This window comes from Rhipicephalus microplus, chromosome 3, assembly GCF_043290135.1.
Source record: "Rhipicephalus microplus isolate Deutch F79 chromosome 3, USDA_Rmic, whole genome shotgun sequence".
Taxonomy (NCBI): Eukaryota; Metazoa; Arthropoda; class Arachnida; order Ixodida; family Ixodidae; genus Rhipicephalus; species Rhipicephalus microplus.
Window position 1 is genome coordinate 137984418 of NC_134702.1, and position 20398 is coordinate 138004815.

The following is a 20398-nucleotide window of genomic DNA, read 5'->3' on the forward strand; positions in this document are numbered from 1 at the left end:
ACAGTGGCGTGAACTCGCACGCGAGCAAAATTGCTAGAAAAGATACTTTACAAGCCAGCCAAAGTCAAGTCGATTTCAAGTTTAAAATAATGGCGGCCCTCATAGTCGATCCTGTGGATGCCTAAAACACTTTTATAGATTGCGCGTTTGTTACATAACAACGCTGGTCGTAAAGTATATTCGCGCGGCATTGGTTCCCGGATATTTATGAGAGCCGCGGTGCTGTCCCATCTAGCGTAGGCAGACACGACGGACACCATGGTCGACGAAATAAGGCAGGCTTTACGGAGTCAGCAGTCCGGTGCGTTTTTAACATTAGTAGAATAATCATTTCGTACTTTCGCTTCGCTTTTTTATTAACGCACAATGGAGCACAACGTAATATTTCGTCGCGCCTACGCTCGCAGATGAACAGAGGGAGCGTCGGCAAAAACTTGTGGATGACAGACGAGGAGCATCGGTTTCCGCTAAGGAGTTCGAGCCCGTAGCGGTCGAAGAGGTAATCCAAAATCTTCTAAACACGTTTTAACGCGATAACTTCAAAGAAGTAGTTTCGCAGAAATTCTGGCGTTGGCGTCGTTGGTTGGGATGCGAAAAATCATTATCTGGTGCTTGACCAAAAATCGAGAAAGACGCAGCCATGTGTCTACTTATAAATGCGTTTGAAATAATTTTCCTGCTTTACAAACACACGCGTCCTGTATAAAGGCTCTACAACACAACGGTGGGGGGGGGGGGGGGTGCATCGTCAGGGGCGAGAGGGGCACTCACCACAGGTAACCAAATTTTCGTGACACGACCTTACAACATGCAAAGTTGGCTAGCAATACTGAAGGTCGGATCACGTGGATATAGGAGTCATGAGTGTGCTGATCAAACTGTACCTTATTGCTACTGCATAGAAAACCATCTAAAATTCCAGGGGGGGGGGGGGGGGGCAGTCGCCTCTCCTGCCGCCTCCCTTGCACACCCAACGAGTGCCCATGGTAATATTGCGTGGTTACAAGTGTGCATTGCCATTGGGCATCAGAAGATGTGATTGTCGTTAAGACCTCATGCTTTAAAGCTGGCCACCCATTACAAAAACCACCCACGTTCCTGGATGTATTTCCTTAAGATCACGTGATGGGTGCATAGCAAGTTCGAGATTTCACAATTGCACGATTGGTCGTCGTTGAAGGCATGCTATGCAGAATGCAGCCATACGCAAAAACTTCACTGACACAAGCCACTTTCAACTTCATCGGTTGCGTTGTAGTAATTCACCATTTAAACTTCTCGAGTAACGCCATACATTAAAACGTATGCTTGATGTGGTTGAAATATCCACGAGTGACAGGATATTGCTATCGCATTCAACTCTTAAAGGGGAAGCTTAATGGCCCCCCAGTTTTATTGGCATGACATTTTGTGTTATGATGCAGGCACATTTATCTCTTCCATCTTTGCAGTTTGAAGCATTCCTGAAAGATATAAAGGCACAAAGGAACAACAAGCTCTATCTCAGGAAGATGAAGAACTCGCTGGCTTTGGGTGGCGATTACATCAGTAGGTTCCTCAGGTATGCTGCGATGTCGCACACTGGTCGATAGTTTGCTCAAGACACGAACAATAGAAATAGAAAAAGTAAAGACCACTGTGACAGGGCAAGTGACAATGGCTCGCACTCTGAGTCTAATACCTTAGCATGAGTTGTTGACAAGTGTCATTGCATTAGAGTTGCTGCTTTTGTTCGTGGTGTCATCTGACCAGGTTAATTTCAGCATCTACCACGATGGTGCCCGGCTCCCGACCCGAGAGTCGCAGCAGTGTTGCCGGCGGCGGCGGTCGCATTTCTATAGAGACAAAACACTTGAGAACTATCTGCTGTGCAGTGTCAGTGCACGTTAAAGAACACTACAGATGACCTTGAAGTAATCTATAAATTGAAGTACACGAGTGCTTCTTTGTACTCCACTTCTGTCAAAATTAATCTGCCACTGCCAAAAATTCAGCCTCAAAGATTAACGTAGTTGGAAGGCTATTGCGGTGCCTGATTGGTAAGTAGTTTGTTTTGTCGCTACTTCAAAAGCTAGCTCTTCAACTGAATGAGCTGCAACGCTTGATAAATATTGCCTCCAAGCAATGAAATAGCCTCTAATAATTAATGTTTTTGGAAAGGCACAAAAAGTCGTTATTTCTTGTTCTCTTTATATTCTTTTGCTAAGAAAAAGTTCCCGTGACCTACTTCTGCCTTTTCTCTCTTCCTGCAGGCCTATTGACTTTTCTTTTGCAAACTTGTATTTGATTGTTGCTGCTATCAATATTTGTAGCCCTGATTGAAAACTACACATTACATAATCATAAATGATATATCATTTTCTTTCCTCTAATGTCGCATGCCAGACAAGACTTTCCATGTGCATCTTTTCATGATTCGTTTACCTTTGCCATGAAACGAGTCATAGTTTTGCCGCAAGAACTAAATGAATGTGATAACAAATGGGAATGTTGTACTAAGAAAGGCTAGCAGCTCACTTCTATAGGGAATGCAGCGAGCAAGGTGACCTGCTTGCAGCTTATGGCTTCAACACGCACTTCGCCATGAGAGCACAATGCATACAAAGCTGTGAGCCATGGCCCTTGACTCCAGGGAACCATGCCCTGTGAGTCAAGCATGCATTTGCTTTCAGAGGCATGCTGTAATAATGCACTAAAAGTGAGCATTGCTATGAGAGCACAAGACATACAAAGCTATGAGCCATCTATAGATGTCCTTTAGAGATATGTACTCGACCACAGGCAACCATGCTGCATAAGTAAAGTACGCATTTGCTCCCAAAGGCATGAAGCAGCCAAAAAAGTGCAGTAATGCACCCAATTCTTTTATTTTCATTTCATTTTTTTCCTTCCTGGATGCAATGAAAAGTCAACCTCCACATTGCAATCGGGGTCGCATTACAATTTACTAAGTACAAAAATGCACTGAAATTTTCTAACACTACTATGCTTTCTTTGTCAATCAGGACCAATGGTGCCTTGGAGCAACTCCTGTCCATAACGCTACGCACCACTGAATCCTCATGCCAGCTTGAGGCTCTGTCTTGCCTCACCAACATAGCCTGTGGTGACCACAAGGCCACCTACCGGGTGCTGCGATCTGCTGGGCCTTATCTGATCACATTTCTCAATGGCACCAACCCTTTCCTTCAGGCAAGATATGCAGCGCCTGATGTAACACAATCTCGTGTGATCGTCCACCATGACACTGTACCAGTTAGGGTTTCAGGTTAGATCCCAGTTGCGGCAGTCACATTTTCGTAAGGATGAAATACTGTAGGCTAGTGTACTGTGCACTATGAGGACACATTAAAGAATACGAGATGGTCAAAATTTTCTAAGCCCTTCGTTGCGGCATCTCTCGTAATAATATCATGGTTTCCACGAAATGAAATCCCAGACATTATAAATAATGTCTTGTAATAACAGCATTAGATGACAATTTATTTCCTGTATGGATATTCATTTAACATGTTTGTTCTGCAGAACTTATTGACCACATTCAATGTCTCTGCACATTGTCAATTAATTTTTCCTAATGCTTCGACCTGCTGGCCTTCTGGTCAGCTAGTATGGTAATACGCATTTTCTCAGCATGTTTCTCAGCTGCCTGAGAAACATGCTGGCCCTGGGTTTAAGATGATTTTGAGGCTATGACAATATTACCTGTGTCATACAGGCACAGAAAATGGCATTACCTTTCTAATAGCTTGAGATTTAATGCGATTTTTGTGGTGCCATATTTGCAAACATTACATTATTTATAGTATAGGCTTGTGTGAATTTCAGCACTTAGAATATTTGAAGAAATATCACAGTACTAAGATTTGCTTCGATTTGAATTTAGTTAGTATTGGAAATTTTTAAGTATTTGAAATGAACTAATAGGTGTACTTTAGTTTGCATGTAACTATCTGTACAAGTGGTTCTGCAGCAGTGGATGGTTGCTAGGCTGTGAGTACATCTATACAGGAAAATTCAAATTTCCACGAAAGTTGAATGAACATATTACTGTTATGGTGTAATGTGGGCCCAGGATCCGGAATAAATCAACCGGCAGTCAGGTGACTTTGTACACACAACACAGACTTTACCATAACCGATAACTCTTACAATTCACACACAACACACTATAGCGTTCCTTATTTACATGCCAAACGTCCTACGCGCCTCGGCTCATGAACTGTCCTACTCGCCGTTATGACTGCTGCCGCTGCGGCGAGGTCGGTCGTCACCGGTGTTCCTTGTGCAGTCACGCTGCCTTGACCATGGTGAGGTGGTGGTGGTGGTGATGGTGGTGCTGCAGGCCGGTAGATCACCAGGCCACTGCAGCGCAGGTTAACGACCCGTCGCCAACATGAGCCGCGGCCACCTCGTGCCACCACTCTGGCCCCAGGACCTCAGGCCACAAACAGACTATGCTGCCGGTCCCCGTGTCAGCGCCGGCCACAGAGCGGGAAGCCAGCTCACCAGGTCCGCAAGGCTGCCGGACACCTGGTTGAGTGACGCAGCCCAAAGCAGGAAGCCAGCTCACCAGGTCCGCAAGGCTGCCGGACGCCTGGTTAAGCGATGTCGCGACCCGAACCGCCGACCAGCAGCTGCCGTTCGAACCGTGTCACGCTCCAACTGCCCGAGCCGCACGCCCCGCTTGCGCTTCCTTTTCCTCGTCTTCGCCTCCAAGGCGTACCGCAGAGCAGAACTGCCGTTCCCTCTTCGCCCCGTCACGAGCCACACAATCCACATCATCACACCACCCCCAACTTAAGATAGTTGTGAGCAACTATTCCACTCCACGCCAGGCGGTGAGTAGGCAAAAGTGCAGGCGCGTTTGTAAAGAGGGAACAAGTTCACACAAATCCGAATGGTTGTGATCCACACAGCACGTAATGAAAAAAACACACATGAAAAATACACAAGTGGAGAAAGATTAGAGCAATTCAGATGCGACTTAAGTAGTCCGCTCCTACATTGTCTGAGCCTTTTATGTATTCTACGGTAAAGCTGTACTCTTGCATTAGTAAGCTCCATCGTAACACTCGATTATTGACGTGTTTGGCTGACTGCAAGTACCGGAGTGGCTGGTGGTCGCACTGAATAATGAAGGGTTTGCCGCATAAGTAAATGTGGAACTTCTGAACAGCCCACACGAGCGCTAAGCATTCACGCTCTATTGTGGAATAGCGGGCCTCTCTAGGCAGCAGATTGCGACTAGCATAAGCAACCGGATGTAAAATATCGTCCCCACTGTTTTGCAGAAGCACTGCGCCGATGCTTGTGCTTGAGGCATCAGTACGGAGCACGAAAGGCTTCGAAAGATCCGGTGTTTGCAGTATGGGACTTGCGGCGAGCTTGTCTTTCAGCACGGTGAATGCTTTTTCTTGCATCGGTCCCCACGATACAATGTGATGTTGGCCTTTCTTGGTAAGGTCAGTCAAGGGCTTGGAGATCTCTGCGTAGTTCGGAATGAACTGCCTGTAATAGCCCGTAAGACCGAGAAAGCATTGTACCGCTTTCTTCGTCGTGGGGCGCTTGGCGGCTAAGATCTTGTCCAGCGTTTTCCTCTGGCAGACGTCGCACGACTTGACAAACCGTCTGATTTCTTCATGCATACCTGGCCAGTAAAAATCCCCAAAGATACGGTCTGTGGTACGTCGCACGCCTTGGTGACCAGCCATAATGCCCTCGTATGCAACCTTAAAAATGTGTTGTCGAAGTTTCCTTGGCACGACTACTTGCTTAAAGGTCCTCCCCGTAGAAAGGCGGTAATGTCTATGCAGTAGACCAGCCTCTTCAGAAAAGTGGTACGTCGTGTCTTTATTGGAGTGAAACTCCTTCCCAATCTTGCTGAAGCAACTCCTCAGACTTGGGTCGTCTTTTTGGCTCTCAGTTAGCCGCACTCGGGTCACTTCTAGTGAACCAACTAGCGGAATCTTCATCATACTCTCCGTCTTCCCCTGCGTCCGGACGACGGCAGAAAGCAAGGTTGACTTTTCCCAGCATACCGGGATTTTGCTCGAACCAGTCGATTCAGGGAACAGGGCGTCAGAGTACTCCCAGGTAGTATCTGGCTCCTGTGGTCCTTTTACTCCTGGAATATTGTCGAGCACGAGGTCGTACAAAGGGTTAGTCATGCATAAAGCGTTTACATCACCAACGAAGTAGGGCGTGTGTATCTGTATGTTTGCTTCCGGTAGTTCCTTGGCCTTTCCATCCAAAAGCATAACTCTTGCCGTCTTCCCGGTCAGGCATCGATCCGGCACGAACTCGCGTCGGACGATGGTCGTGTTGCTCCCTGTGTCTCGTAAGACACGTGCGCATTGTCCAAGCACCCGTCCTTCGACCACTGGCATGTTGTCGACTAAGAACATAGGTTGGTTCTCGCACTTCTTGGTGTATTCAGCAGCGCATGTCTCATCCTTGGACTTGGCCATAGGGAAGTAATCCTGTTTTTTCTGTTCTATCATGGCACAAGACACCGACTTGTCTTTGCTCTGATCCTTGCAATCGGTGGCTTTGTGGCCAAGCCGCCCACATGTTTTGCATTTCACAGACTCTTTCGGAACCGCACGACAATCCGGAGCGCTATGTCCTTTGCGGTGACACAGAAAGCAACTCGGCTGTTTGTACTGTGACATAGCACCGGGTTTATTTGCCTCCTTTGTATCATCTGCAATTTTACCAATGTTACTGACTCCCTGCGCTTCGAGAAAGCAGTCAGTGCACTCTGAAAGCGATGTAAGGGTTTTGCATTCCCTCTCTTTCAGGAAGATGGCCAGCTTCGGATTACAGCAACGCAAGAATTGCTCGGCTATAACATGGTCACGAAGACCTTCGAATGTTTTGGGCACATCAGCCATCTCAATCCAGTTATCAAAATAGCTCGAGATCCTTGCTGCTAGTTGATTCCCTGTTTCGCCATCTTCAGGCCGGGCTTTCCGAAATTTGTCTTTATATCCTTGTGCTGTGAATCTGAAGCGCTGAAGTAGGGCTTTTTTCACTTTATCATAGTCGAGGGCCTCATCAGCAGTCATTCGACCAATGACAGTGAGTGCCTCACCAGTTAAGCACATTCTTACGGCTACTCCCCATTTCTCTCTTGGCCATTCTTGCCCAGTAGCCACGCGTTCTAACCTCTGCAAATACGCGTGCAGGTCATCGCGTCGCTCGTCAAATAGCGGTAGTAACTTCTGCGGATTCAGGCATGACGGGTTTGCCGATGGGGCGAGTGCTGCCGCCGCAGATGGCTGATTTTGAGCACTTTCCTGAAGCTGGAGCTTAAGTTGGAGGATTTGCAGCTGCCTCTCGTCTGCTAACCGTTGCCGCTCGTCCGCTAACCGTTGTCTCTCGGCTGCTTCTTTGGCCTCTTCTCTCTCAGCTGCGCGCTCATCTCTCTGCCTAACTTGCTCTCGCTCAATCCATTCGCGAAGTTCCGCGCCAGACAAGCCTAACTGAGCTGCTACAGCCGCTAACTTATCGAGATCCATGTCTCTCGTCTTGTGCTGCGTGCACACACCTGACTGGCGATTTCCGCGTTCGAAATGTTACTGGCGGGATCCTGGCAGGCTCGCCAAGTTTGTTATGGTGTAATGTAGGCCCAGGATCCGGAATAAATCAACCGGCAGTCAGGTGACTCTGTACACACAACACAGACTTTAACATAACCGATAACTCTTACAATTCACACACAACACACTATAGCATTCCTTATTTACATGCCAAACGTCCTACGCGCCTCGGCACACGAACTGTCCTACTCGCCGTTATGACTGCTGCCGCTGCGGCGAGGTCGGTCGTCACCGGTGTTCCTTGTGCAGTCACGCTGCCTTGACCATGGTGAGGTGGTGGTGGTGGTGATGGTGGTGCTGCAGGCCGGTAGATCACCAGGCCACTGCAGTGCAGGTTAACGACCCGTCGCCAACATGAGCCGCGGCCACCTCGTGCCACCACTCTGGCCCCAGGACCTCAGGCCACGAACAGACTATGCTGCTGGTCCCCGTGTCAGCGCCGGCCACAGAGCGGGAAGCCAGCTCACCAGGTCCGCAAGGCTGCCGGACACCTGGTTGAGTGACGCAGCCCGAAGCAGGAAGCCAGCTCACCAGGTCCGCAAGGCTGCCGGACGCCTGGTTAAGCCAAGGAGGTTTAAAAAAAACTTCTGGAGTGGAAGCGCCTGCCCTCTGGTGATGCCGACGGCCGCCATGTTGCTCCAGGCAAAGAACGTGCCGTCGGTCGTTTGGGCCCCCGCCGTTCGCGCCACTGAACAACAGTTGTCGCGTTTGTCCCTCGTTCTTTTGTTCTTTGCGGATTTTGTGCAGTTCTAAAGGAAGTTGACACGATTCCGGACGTTATGGTGAGCTCGTGTGTCGCCTTCGGCTGCACTAATCGTGCGAAGCAGAAGCCAGGAATCACTTTTCTCGTGTAAGTACGCGGGAAAAAGCGCTTTCAATCGCTTGTCTCCATCGGCGCGCTACCTCATTCGAGAAGCGCGGTTTCAGCTGAAAACTTACTTTCATTAGCATTTTTCAGCTGGCGAGTAGAAGTTGAATAACCTATTTTGTGCGTGTGGTACCACAGGTTTCCGAAAGACAAGACGCTGCGTGGCGCATGGCAGCGTGCTGTTCGGAGGGATGGCTGGGAGCCTAAGAATGCGGACGTTCTCTGCTCGGAGCACTTTGAAGTCAACTGCTTTGACAAGACGGGCCAAACGACCAGACTGCGACCAGGGAGCATTCCTACCATTTTTTCTGCGTTCCCTGCGCATCTCCAGAAACCAGTGAGTACCATCACGAATGTACATTTTCGTTACTATAGATTCGGCTATAGATTTCTGAATGTGTAGGCACAGTTTCTCGTTTCCTACGTGCTGTTCAAAATCACACCACTCTCTGACAAAGCGCACGTCACGTACACTTACTTGTCCAACTTTTTTTTTTTTTCACTGTGCGTGCATAAATACGGGCACGCTAAACTTCCGCAACGAAACTATAAAAAGATCCCCGAGGTAGTAATCCCATTTCTAGTCAGTCTAAGCAGTGGGTGGGACCATTATACCCGGCTTCTGAACTTTGGAGCATAACTGATTTTTTTTTTCTTGCAGGCGAAAAGAAAGCGAGAGGCCCCTAAGTGTCGGACTGCGCTGTCACCTGTCGTCAGTGCTGAGGCAGCGGTTGAAATGCCATCTGAGCCTTCTTCGCCGGCGAAGGATTGGTACCGTTCCAAGGCAGAGGAGTCTGCACAAGAGGTTCTCCAACTAAAGAAGAAAGTTAAGACACTGCAGCAATCCAAAAGAAGGCTAAGCAAGCGGTGTGATGCATCAGAAAATTTGATCAAGGAGCTAAAAGAGAGGAAACTTTTGTCAGAAAAAGGCCTTGAGGTCTTTGAAGCAACTTTCTCGCCTGAAATTCAACAGCTTCTTGTCCGAGCCCATGAAAAAACAAACAAGATGTACCCCCCAGAGCTACGTGCATTCGCACTCACTCTGCACTACTACTCTGCGGCAGCGAATGAGTATGTGCGGTCGAAATTTAACAACGCTTTGCCTTCGCAACGTACATTGCGTGAGTGGTACAAATCTGTAAATGGCGATCCGGGTTTTACCTCTGAGGCTTTTGATTTTATCAAAAATTTAGCCAAAAGCCAGGACAAGCCCCTGATTGCAGCACTCATGATGGATGACATGGCCATCAAAAAACATGTTCAGCTTGTTGGGAAGAAAGTGGTAGGCTACATCGATCTTGGAACAGGTATCTCCGATGATAGCCTGCCCGAAGCGACAAATGTGTAGCCTGCCCGAAGCGACAAATAGCAGGATTTGTGGCACGGAAAGTCTATGGTGGCACATCTTGCGATGGATGCTGCTCTGCACTGCTCTCTAGTGAGCTGCCACCACTAACAGCTGTGAAAACAAACGGTGGTCTGGTGGCGCCATCGAAAGACGCCTTGAAGATCTGCCACACTCTGGAGAAAGGGCTTCGTGCCCTACAGGTTCAATGTAAGGACCTAAAATCGTTGCATGCAAACAGTGATCGCCTCATGGTAGAGGTGTTAACGGAGGTGTTTGAACAAGCATTATTTTCTGAGTTAGAGCCTCATCTGTTGGACTGCGATCCACTCGACAATCACATCTACGTTTTGGCGACAAAGATTGCCAACCTGTATATAACAATCAGGCTTCACCACATTTCCAAAGAAATCAACCGCAAGAACTCGCGCAGTGGGGTACGAACCCAGCTGACAAGGACTATTATATTTAAAAATCTGTAAGGTACAGATGAGAACCAGCGTTGAACAAAGCGGAGCAGCTGGTATATTCTATATTTTTTGCAATTTTAGTGTGTTGTTATAGAGTTGCCTGATATAACCTGCGTTTTGGGAATCAGGCCGTTTTCGTGTGAATTGTTTCTGTTTTATTGTATGTGCTTTTGGAAATTGTATAAAGCCTTGAATGAATAAAAACTCATATACCCCTGTGTTGCTTCCACCGTGAGCCTCATTTCGAGAATTGCAAGTGAATCCGCACTTACAGCAGCTAACCGTTGTAATGCATATTCGCTAATACGTAATCGCGTACGGCTCACGTGTAATATCGTAACTGACGGCTTTGTACAGATCTTGTTTATCTAACACGAAGAAAAAAATGCAAGTGAAATTAATTACACTAAGTGCCCCGTTTCATTCGAAAAAGCCGCCACGGAAGCGCGCTGGATACGTTGTCTGCGCTCTCTCTTGCCTGGAGCAAGATGGCTGCCAACCGGTTTCCCCGGCTTCACCCGCTTGCGTAGGCGTGAATAGGGGACCTCCACTCCAGAAGTTTTTTTTAAACCTCCTTGGGTTAAGCGATGTCGCGACCCGAACCGCCGACCAGCAGCTGCCATTCGAACCGTGTCACGCTCCAACTGCCCGAGCCGCACGCCCCGCTCGCGCTTCCTTTTCCTCGTCTTCGCCTCCAAGGTGTACCGCAGAGCAGAACTGCCGTTCCCTCTTCGCCCCGTCACGGGCCACACAATCCACATCATCACAATTACCTTCCTATTGATTCATCATTTTTCAAGTTTAAAACTATTGTTGTACTGGCTTATATGCCTTAGGTATAGTGCATTTGAAAAGCATAACTTTTTTTAGAGGTTATTACTTGCATTTTACTGAAACTCAAATGCTGTTACTATTGCTTACACTTTCGTTGAACCAAAAATAATAAAATTCGCACATGTTTCATTTCAATTAAAAAAATGTACTGAGCAGATTAGTTGAGTCTTCTCAAATATGCCCATTTTTTTATAATATGTGATACATAATTTTTATTTTGTAGTTGAATATAATATATTACACTAGTTTAGTAAATCTGAGCTTATAAAACTAGCCCACATGCACCCGTAGTGAGTGAGGCACCATAGATCTTGACGGCGTCTACTAGGCCGCACATAGTTTCTAATTAGTAAGACTGAAGTATGTTGTCCTCTGAGGTCCTAATTAGTAAGACTGAAGTATGTTGTCCTCTGAGGGGGCAGAGACGTAATTTGAAATTCAAAATGTTTATTTGCCATTTTTAAGAAGTAATGAGGTGATTGTAGAAAAACTGTTTTCTCAGGTAGTTTGGCTAACCTACAACCCTTTTATTTTATTTGGCAGTGAGGCAATATTGCATATGAACATATATACACTTCTGCATGATTATACAAACACAAACTTTCGTCTTAAAAGGCAGCAAAATCAAAGAGGTGTACGCCTTACAACACGTATCTGTACCAAAACCACATATATCTGTCTCAGTTCTTTGAAGGTGGCCATAAAAAGATTCATCATCATCATCAGCCTGTCTACGCCCACTTCAGGGCAAAGGCCTCTCCAATGTTCTGCCAATCAACCCGGTCTTGTGCTTTCTGTTGCCAAGTTACACCGGCGAACTTTTTATTCTCATCGGTCCATATAACTTTCTGTCTCCTTTTCGTGCGTATGCCTTCTCTAGGAATCCAGTCAGTTACCCTTAATGACGAGCGGTTATACTGCCTACGTGTTACGTGCCCGGCCTATCTCCACTTTTTTTCTTGATTTCAACTATGATATCACAAACATCGGTTTGTTCTCTTATCCACTTTGCTCTCTTCTCGTCTCTTAAGGTTACACCTATCCTTTTCCTTTCCATCGCTTGCTCCGTCGTCCTCAATTTAAGCTGAACCCTTTTTGTAAGCCTCCAGGTTTCTGCTTAGTTCGTAAGTACTGGCAAGATGCAGCTGTTATATACCTTCGTCTTGAGGGTTAGTGACAGATTGCCATTCATGATTTGAGAATGCTTGCCAAATGTGATTCACCCCATCCTTATTCTTCTAGTTATTTCACTCTCATGGTTCAACCTTGTGGTTGCTGCCTGTCCTAAGCAGACATATTTTTTTACAACTATAAAAATTTTCTGATGACTACAGCAATAAAAAGATTAAACCGTACTAGCATATAATTGTCTAATAGTACAGGTATCATGAAGTGAATCACTTGTTTACCCTAGTTTGAACGTGTTGTTGGTGCTAACAAATCCTCCGAGTGTAGGCTACCGTAACTTGGAGCTTTTCTTTGAACTTATGTAGTTTGATTGTAGGTTGTTGATGCTTCAATAGTTTTCTTGTTCGTATATATGACTCAAACGGTATCTGTACGAATTATGGGCAGGGATCGTGCCAGAATTGTTGAAGAAAGTGTCTGTTGATGCTGTGTAGAAAGAGTTATATGCATGGCAACGATATTTCTCTTGTAATATGACAACGAATTCAAGATTGGTACATGTTGTGTTATCCCATACTATTTTACAGTAAGTTAAATGTGATTAATTGAGTAGTGTACTTAGGTAACAACAATTAAGTAACATATAAATAAATTTAAGTACACCATGTTTCAGCAAATTTCATTGAGCCAATGACATGAAAACACTCAAAGTACACTTTGAAATCCGTCACGTCAATCATCTAGGTTTCAGCGTGAAATGGAACTTCAACGTTGATTTTCTCTTTCATGGATAAGCCTCTAATGGTGTATTTACCGACATTAGGGTTTTCAGAGTACAGTTTACCAATGTAAATCCATTCATAGCTTCCCTTAGTGCTCGTTTAATCAGGTTGCCCCTCTCGGATGCAGAATGTGTGCTCTGAACACCATATCTTGTGCAGGTATGGAGGAGGGAGAATTCATGGGTATTTGAGAGATGGTTGCTGCGTCTGCTCCTCTAGTGGACCTGACCATTCATGCTCCATGCAGAAATGGTTATAGCAACTGCAATGGCAGGGTGTCTGTGGCAGGATAGAGTGCAGTAGTGGGAGTAAGCACTAGTGTGGGCCTTTGTTTGCGCACTACCATCCACAGGGGCACACAACACATGGTAATGCAGGTACAGTAGGCTCTCGTTAAATAGAACCTGAAGGGACCAGGAAAATGTGCTTCGTTTAACAGGTGTTATGTTTGCTGAGAGATCACCCCGCCGCGGTGGTCTAGTGGCTATGGTACTCGGCTGCTGACCCGCAGGTCGCGGGATCGAATCCCGGCTGCGGTGGCTGCACTTCTGATGGAGGCGGAAATGTTGTAGGCACGTGTGCTCAGATTTCGGTGCACGTTAAAGAACACCAGGTGGTCGAAATTTTCGGAGCCCTCCAATACGGCATCTCTCATAATCGTATGGTGGTTTTGGGACGTTAAACCCCACATATCAATCTATCAATCAATGTTTGCTGAGAGATGAACAGGGTGCAGAATTCAGCTGGAAAGCCAATCGTACTAGAAACAGATGCTCTATTTAAGCAGCAGTTCCATTAAAGAGATCTCCATTTACTGAGAGTTCGTTGTAAATGTATGTTCTGAACAGCCCCACTGCACGCCCCCGGAACACCATGGAAAGTGATACAGTTGGCTGCAGTTCGTGGAGAATTTTCGTGTTTAGAGATTTTAGTTGGTTATATCTATCGACAGCTCTACCTTACTTTTTAAAGCAAGGTTTCAAATTATAATGTGTCCCCATGAGGTTTTTGAACAGAAGTTTCATTTACTTCATTATGTCTTATTTTGTTAATACTTTTATGAGGATTAAGGTTATATATTATGGTTTTATTATCAAGGTTATATAAAAGTTTCGAAGACTCATTGAAGCATTAGTCAATGTGATATGAGTTGTTGTTTTTTTTTTTTCTAGAAGGTGGTCCATAAGAGCAAACCACTTTATGAGAAGTAACCAATGGGTTGTTTTAAAGCTTCAAAGTCTTAGGTTTTGTTTATTCAGATACGTATAACATTGCTTGGTCAACAACCTTTACAGTTTAGTTACCTGCCTATTCAAATTTGTATCACAGAATTGCCGCAGCACTGTCAATATAGTCGATTTACCAGTAGTGTTACACCATTACCGTGCATATCACCGCATGCCTTTATGAAAACCTGCAGTCTTTTACGCAACACAATGCAGGAACAGTCGGCTTGGTGTCTTACCAACATTGCCAAGGATTGTGACGAGTGTCGCAGCCTGCTGAGGTGCCATGGAGCGAGCTATGCTTTTATCAAAGCTCTAAAGGTTAGTTCACTGAATACTATTGTCTGTTTTAATGAAACATGTGCTCAGGCAAAAGTGAAAGAGCGAGATCAAAGAAAAAAAAACATTACGCATAAATAGATTTGGTAGTGCAAGCGCAGTAAGAGCATAGTTAATTGTAAAGCCATGTTTGTGTTGAGACCTCACATGGGTGGTCTCACAGTAGCAGCCACCACTGATACATCCGACAAGCATATGAAGGCAAAGTTGCTTGAGCCTTTTATTGGACTAAAGACATAAGCGTGTTCACCAACGTTTCTGAAACAAGAGGACAATTCACGGTTTGCATGACAGAAGTGTGAATGGGAATTATTCTAGTGGCTAGCACCGAGGACTTCTTTACTGCTTCAGTAAAGGATAGTGAGCCAGTTGCCTGTACCAAATAAAGAAGGCGATTCTTTTAGAATTGACCTATTTCTGTTACAAAGTATGCAATTTTATTTCAGTTTGTGACATAGCATTCTGGAAGCACGAAAGCTAAATGACTGATCCAGTTTTCTGTTGTGCAATTTAAAAAAAAGGGAAATAAGCAATAAAAAAAACTGCAAAGTGCTGTACAAGGTGGGATGGCTTGCCTTTATAAAACATTATTAAAAACTCTGATGGTCATGCGGCATACCAAATGTGACTAGTGAAGGCTTGTAAAGATTATAAATCACTAACGCTATAACAGATGTTGAAATGACCACCTAAAATGCCAAATTGTTTTGACTTCAACAAATAATTTTTTCCCCACTTTCACAGATTGTGGTGGTTTTCATTGCTTACTTCTTTTTTTATGTTGGGGATCAAGAAACTGAAAGGCCAATAAACTTTCATCTTTCTTGAATCCTTTACAGCAAGCTGCATGAAAATTGGATAGTTTGTAAAGTAGCTACAGCCAAACAAAATAGGTCAGTTGTAAAATTATCATGCTGTCAATACATACTTGTGGTCGCCTATGTTTACGGTACAGCACTGATAGATTACTACCGCGTAGTGTTTTGGTGGAACTTTTGGCCGTCCAGCAGAAGAACAAGTCTACAAGTGTCTGACTTGGCAACTATGCTTGTATGCTTGTTTCATTTAATTACTTGTACAAACTGCATTTCCCTGTTACTAAAGCAACCTTTTCAAAGCGGGCCATAATGTAACGTAGAATTCTATTTTCACTCTTAGATTACATTGCTATTTGCCCAAAGTGTAAAGCTTAGAATCCTCTAGGGATTGATTTCTTTTGCTTTTACACTTACACTTCATTATAATGAAGCCACACCTGCCATGAAAATACTTCGTTATATCCAATAATTTGTTATAAACATACTTTAATGTGTATAGAAACGTAACTCCGGTACAAGCACTGAAAATTCATTCAAAGGAGGAAGATGATGACGTTGTGGTTGTGACTTGACTCTTCAGCTGCCGTGTTAGCCTACAATATTGTGTGCTTACAAGGCATCAGCTGGGCTCGCTGTCATGGAAGAAATCTTCCCTATGACATCTTTTTGGTGGAGGTGCGGGGTATTCAAACAAACCAGCTCTGGAACTCCACATCAGACGCCACCTTTGTCCAGATGCGATGCCTGAAACTGGCAGCCAGGCCCCTGAGACCCTGCCGGCTCCATCAGAAGTGATTCCTTCTCATGTTCTCGACCCCGGCATGTTTTGCGACATGGACAACTTGGGCGTCGATGAATGGCTTGTCCTATTCAAACGGGTCAGCAAATAACACAGTGGGACGAGACGCTTATGCTGGCAAATGTTCTTTCTCCTCGGGGTATGGCACGCGTCTGGTATGAAATGCATGAGAAAGAACTAACCAGCTCGGACGTGTGCAAGCGAAAGCTTCGCGGTTGTTCAGCCAGTCAGTTGCACGTCAGATGACAGCCAGAATTCAACTTGTGGGGCGTGTTGAATCATCGACGGAGATGTACATCGTGTACATCCAAGACATGCTGGCACTGTGCCACAAGACTGACAAAGACATGCCGGTGGTGGACAAGGTGAGCAACGTGTTCAAAGGCATCGCTGACAATGATTTCAACATACTGTATTTACTCGCATAATAAACAGACATCCGTAACTTCATTCGTCAAAATTTAGATTTTTTTCTCTTTTGTATTAAACACACCCCCTACAATTGTCCTCTGCCATCCCGCTAACCAACGGCTGGCACCTCCTTGCCCTGTTATACCTGTCATTTTTTATTATTATGCCAACCCTTTCGACCACCTCTGCTCACTCCCTTTCCCCCTTCGCCCGATGCAGGCGACATAATATTATTTGTATCTGCGTGCAGCATATTCTGTCTTTTTTTGTTATCCGCGCGCCACAGTGGGGTTCATGAAAGTTGCGACTGTAGAAACATTGCAGCTAATAAGTACACAGCGAGCGAAAATCACGAAACTGCCTGCGCCAACCAACGTTAGCTTCCTGCAAATACGAAACTTTACTTATGTGAACAGCGAGACGTTAATTTTGTTATTGAAGGTTTGTTTTGGATGCTTGGATGTTAGCTTGGTGTATTGTCAATGGCGACATCGAGGTCGTTGTGTGAAGTTGCCGCGAAGTTAGCAAAGTGCATCGTAGCGCACGCTTCTGGGCGCACCTAGAGATCACAGCAGATACCACTGTTCTGGTTAAAAGATTGTGAGAAAAGAAAGCCACGAAATGCTTTTAAGGAGTGTGCGGGCGGTGTTAGGACAGCTTGCAGAAGATAGCGCTATCAACCACCAAAGATGAATGAAGTGCAACTATATCTCCTCTAGTTCACTACAAGTGCAACAAGCTGTTTCCAAACAGTGGATGCGTTAGTCGATTGCAAAAGGCTAAGCAACCTAACTTTCTTCTTTTTGCGTTACCACATTTTTTCTCATATGGAGAAAGTTTTCATAAAATTTGCCCTGCACAATAAACGCACCCCCAACTTTGCTTCGATTTTTTTTCAGAAAGAAAGTGCATTCATTACGCGAGTAAATGCGATACTGATGTCTAAAAACAGCACCACTGTCGACTCCATCATTTCCGAATGCCGACGCTTCGAACAGGCTAAAAGGAGGCAAATTACCCACCGTTTTGCGAGACTTTCAAACACCACTGCAACTTCATCCTGCGAAGATCCTGTGACGCCCCGTCCACTTGCGCCTTCTGCCAACATCGCACAAATCATTCACCAGGAGCTGAAGGCCATGGCGCCCGCTATCCATCAGCGCCTTGCGCAACACATCTGGGAAACAATATCGCTCATTCAAACCATTTTGCGGCACCAATTTGCCAACCTATGTGTCCAGGTTCCCGAGACAGGCAACTTCACGCCTCAGCCCATGTGCACTCCCTGCTACAACGCTGATCACCACACCGCTCTACTTGTTACTGCTGCAGCTTCAGCTCCTCGGTTTCCACCTCACAACTGAAATCGATCTGAGTGGTGCATGCAAGACGATCGACCTATGTGCTTCTCTTGCTCTCGTGTTCGGCTCATCTCCCGCCGTTGCAGGAGATGAGCCGAACACGAGACCTCCTTTCCCGCCATTGCGGGAAAGGAGGTCCTGATACAGTCTTTGACTTTGGGACCTCCTTTTGTATACTAAACACATGTCACATTCTTGTATTCGTATCAATAAAAAATCTGAAACAGATGGTATTCCCAACCAAGCTTTCCAAATAACCATCTACAGGATCACGGACAGTATTCAGAACCCACTTTCCCGCATGACCACCTTCAGGACCCTTCAGCTCGCTGTTCATCTCCACGCTTCGAAGCGTCCTACGCTGACGTCGTCACTCAGAAAAACTGGTCTAGCCGCTCGCCATCACATCAGGGTCTCCAGTCTTGCTCCCTTCACTGCCGCTGCTCTCCATCACTGGCCTATTCTGGTCGTCCCCCGAGCAACTGAGGAGTGCAGCTGCTGGAGGTGGCGCTGCGTTGACGACTCCTACCAAAAACCCTCAGCAGACTACAAATTTAAGAAGCAATTTACTTCGGCTCCACCTTGATGGCCTCGCCGTTACTGCTAAAATCGACACTGGTACCCAAGTATCCATTATGAGCTCTACGCTTGGATCTCGCCTAAAAAAAGTTCTCACACCTGCTATGTTCTCTACAGTGCAAGTGGCCAACGGAAGCTCCACATCAGCGCTTGGTATGTGTACTGCTTGTGTTACTGTTGCTGGCCACCACACTTTCTTTCTCTTCACAGTCCTCAATGTGTGCCCACACGATGTCATTCTTGGCATTGATTTCCTAACTGCTCACTTCACCCTCATCGATTGTTCCACCGACATCTTGCAGCTCGAGTTGCCTCTGTGCTCCGATTTCACTCCTACAAGTCGCACTCAGCTACATTCTGTGGAGACTCTACGGCTACCGCTCCAGGCTGCTATGTATGTGCCTATTTTGCCCTTCAAGGCAGTCTCTGATGGAGACTTTCTGGTGGCTCCCCTCATTGATTTGACCCTTACTCAATACATTGCACTACCACATACCATAGTGGTGATTGCTAACAACGTGACACTACTTTTTGTTCTAAACTTCACCACAGTCGACCCAAGTTTTTCCTCAAAGCATCACTTTAGCCAAACTTTTTACACAAGAGGAATGTCCGGTTTTTGCTTCAACTCTGACGCCAAGACCGTGGCCAAACCTGTCATCACCCGGCATAATAAAGCATTCTTGAGCAAAATAATATCCGGCGACCCGTTACCTTCTCAGGTTGAGGTGCCCGTGTATGTTTCGTTTTTTCAACTAGATATTGTCAAGATACTTGAGAAGTGCAAGGGTCTTTTAATTAGCCAAGATGTAGCCAGCTCTTGAAAAGCGTGTCCGTCACGGCTGGATCTCGAGCAAAGAAAACGCATGTAATCTTTTCTTTTTCAGGGTGAGAGTCGCTCTTGCTCCCAACCTATTACGTGCAGGTGGCATTATTCCCCTTTCCGGAAAAAAAAACAAAAAAAGAAAGGGGAAAAAAGACACAACATTGCCATGATCTTATAACATAAGTGCGTGAAGAAAAAAAAGGAAAGAAATTCCAGATAAATGGAAAGTAGAAAATGAAGATCGTGACAACAAGAAAAAAGGTCAATCAATGAGCAAGCAAGGTCACGAAAATAAATGAACACGAAGTCCAATTAATGATGACAAAAAAAAAGTTACAAACGCGCATTGAACAGTTTCATGCGCACAACATGAACGACGCCCGGGCTCGGTCATGTGCTTGTCTCTGCCTGCGGTGTTGTTGAGTCCGGGACCACTTCGTAGTTAACGTCACTGATGCGGTGTAGCACTTTGTATGGGCCGAAATACCGGCTAAGTAGCTTTTCACTGAGGCCTCAGCGGCGAACGGGCGTCCACACCCAAATGTAGTCTCCGGGGTGGTAGGCTGCATCCCTGTGGCGAGTATTATAGCGTCATGCATCCGCCTGCTGGTGCTGGCCGATGGGTAGTCATGCAAGCTGTCGAGCTTCCTCGGCATGCTCTGCGAATTCCTCGGCGTCAGTTGCCAACTCATCGTTGTCTTGACACGCTAGCATGGAGTCGACCATGATCTGCACTTCACAGCCATAGAGAAACCGAAATGACGTGAATCGCGTGGTCTCTTGCACAGCAGTGTTATACGCGAAGGTCACATAAGGCAAGATCCGTTCCCATGTCTTGTGCTGTATGTCGATTTACATTGTGATCATGTCTGCGAGCGTCTTATTAAGCCGCTGGGTAAACCCGTTCGTTTGCGGATGGTATGCGGCTGTCTTGCGGTGCCTGGTGTTGCTTATTTCAAAAACTTCTATAAGCTGTGTCGTGAATGCTGTGCCTCTGTTCATTATGAC

General features: G+C 45.8%; 2 protein-coding genes across 3 annotated transcripts in view; both read left to right on the forward strand.

Moving 5' to 3' along the window:
• The first annotated feature begins 74 nt into the window (after positions 1-74).
• The window catches only part of LOC119170890 (transmembrane and coiled-coil domain-containing protein 6), a 38562-nt gene continuing 18238 nt past the window's right edge, over positions 75-20398 (forward strand). For both annotated transcript variants that reach the window (XR_012894385.1, XM_037422171.2), the window contains exons 1-5: positions 75-301; positions 408-499; positions 1452-1561; positions 3006-3192; positions 14474-14578. Coding sequence is in view for 1 of the 2 variants with exons in the window: in XM_037422171.2 (XP_037278068.2) it covers positions 259-301; positions 408-499; positions 1452-1561; positions 3006-3192; positions 14474-14578 (537 nt within the window). In the remaining variant the exon portion in view is untranslated. The remainder of the gene's footprint in view (positions 302-407; positions 500-1451; positions 1562-3005; positions 3193-14473; positions 14579-20398) is intronic.
• LOC119186228 (THAP domain-containing protein 1-like) lies at positions 8220-9820 on the forward strand. Its single transcript, XM_075887630.1, has 4 exons — positions 8220-8310; positions 8352-8454; positions 8611-8809; positions 9134-9820. Exons 1-4 carry the CDS (start codon positions 8220-8222, stop codon positions 9818-9820), a joined length of 1080 nt encoding a protein of 359 aa, XP_075743745.1.

Coding starts and splice junctions, on each gene's coding strand:
- LOC119186228 (XM_075887630.1), top strand. CDS start 8,220: ATGCCGACGGCCGCCATGTTGCTCCAGGCAAAGAACGTGCCGTCGGTC. Junction 8,311..8,351: donor CACTGAACAACAGTTGTCGC/GTTTGTCCCTCG, acceptor GATTTTGTGCAG/TTCTAAAGGAAGTTGACACG. Junction 8,455..8,610: donor CCAGGAATCACTTTTCTCGT/GTAAGTACGCGG, acceptor GTGGTACCACAG/GTTTCCGAAAGACAAGACGC.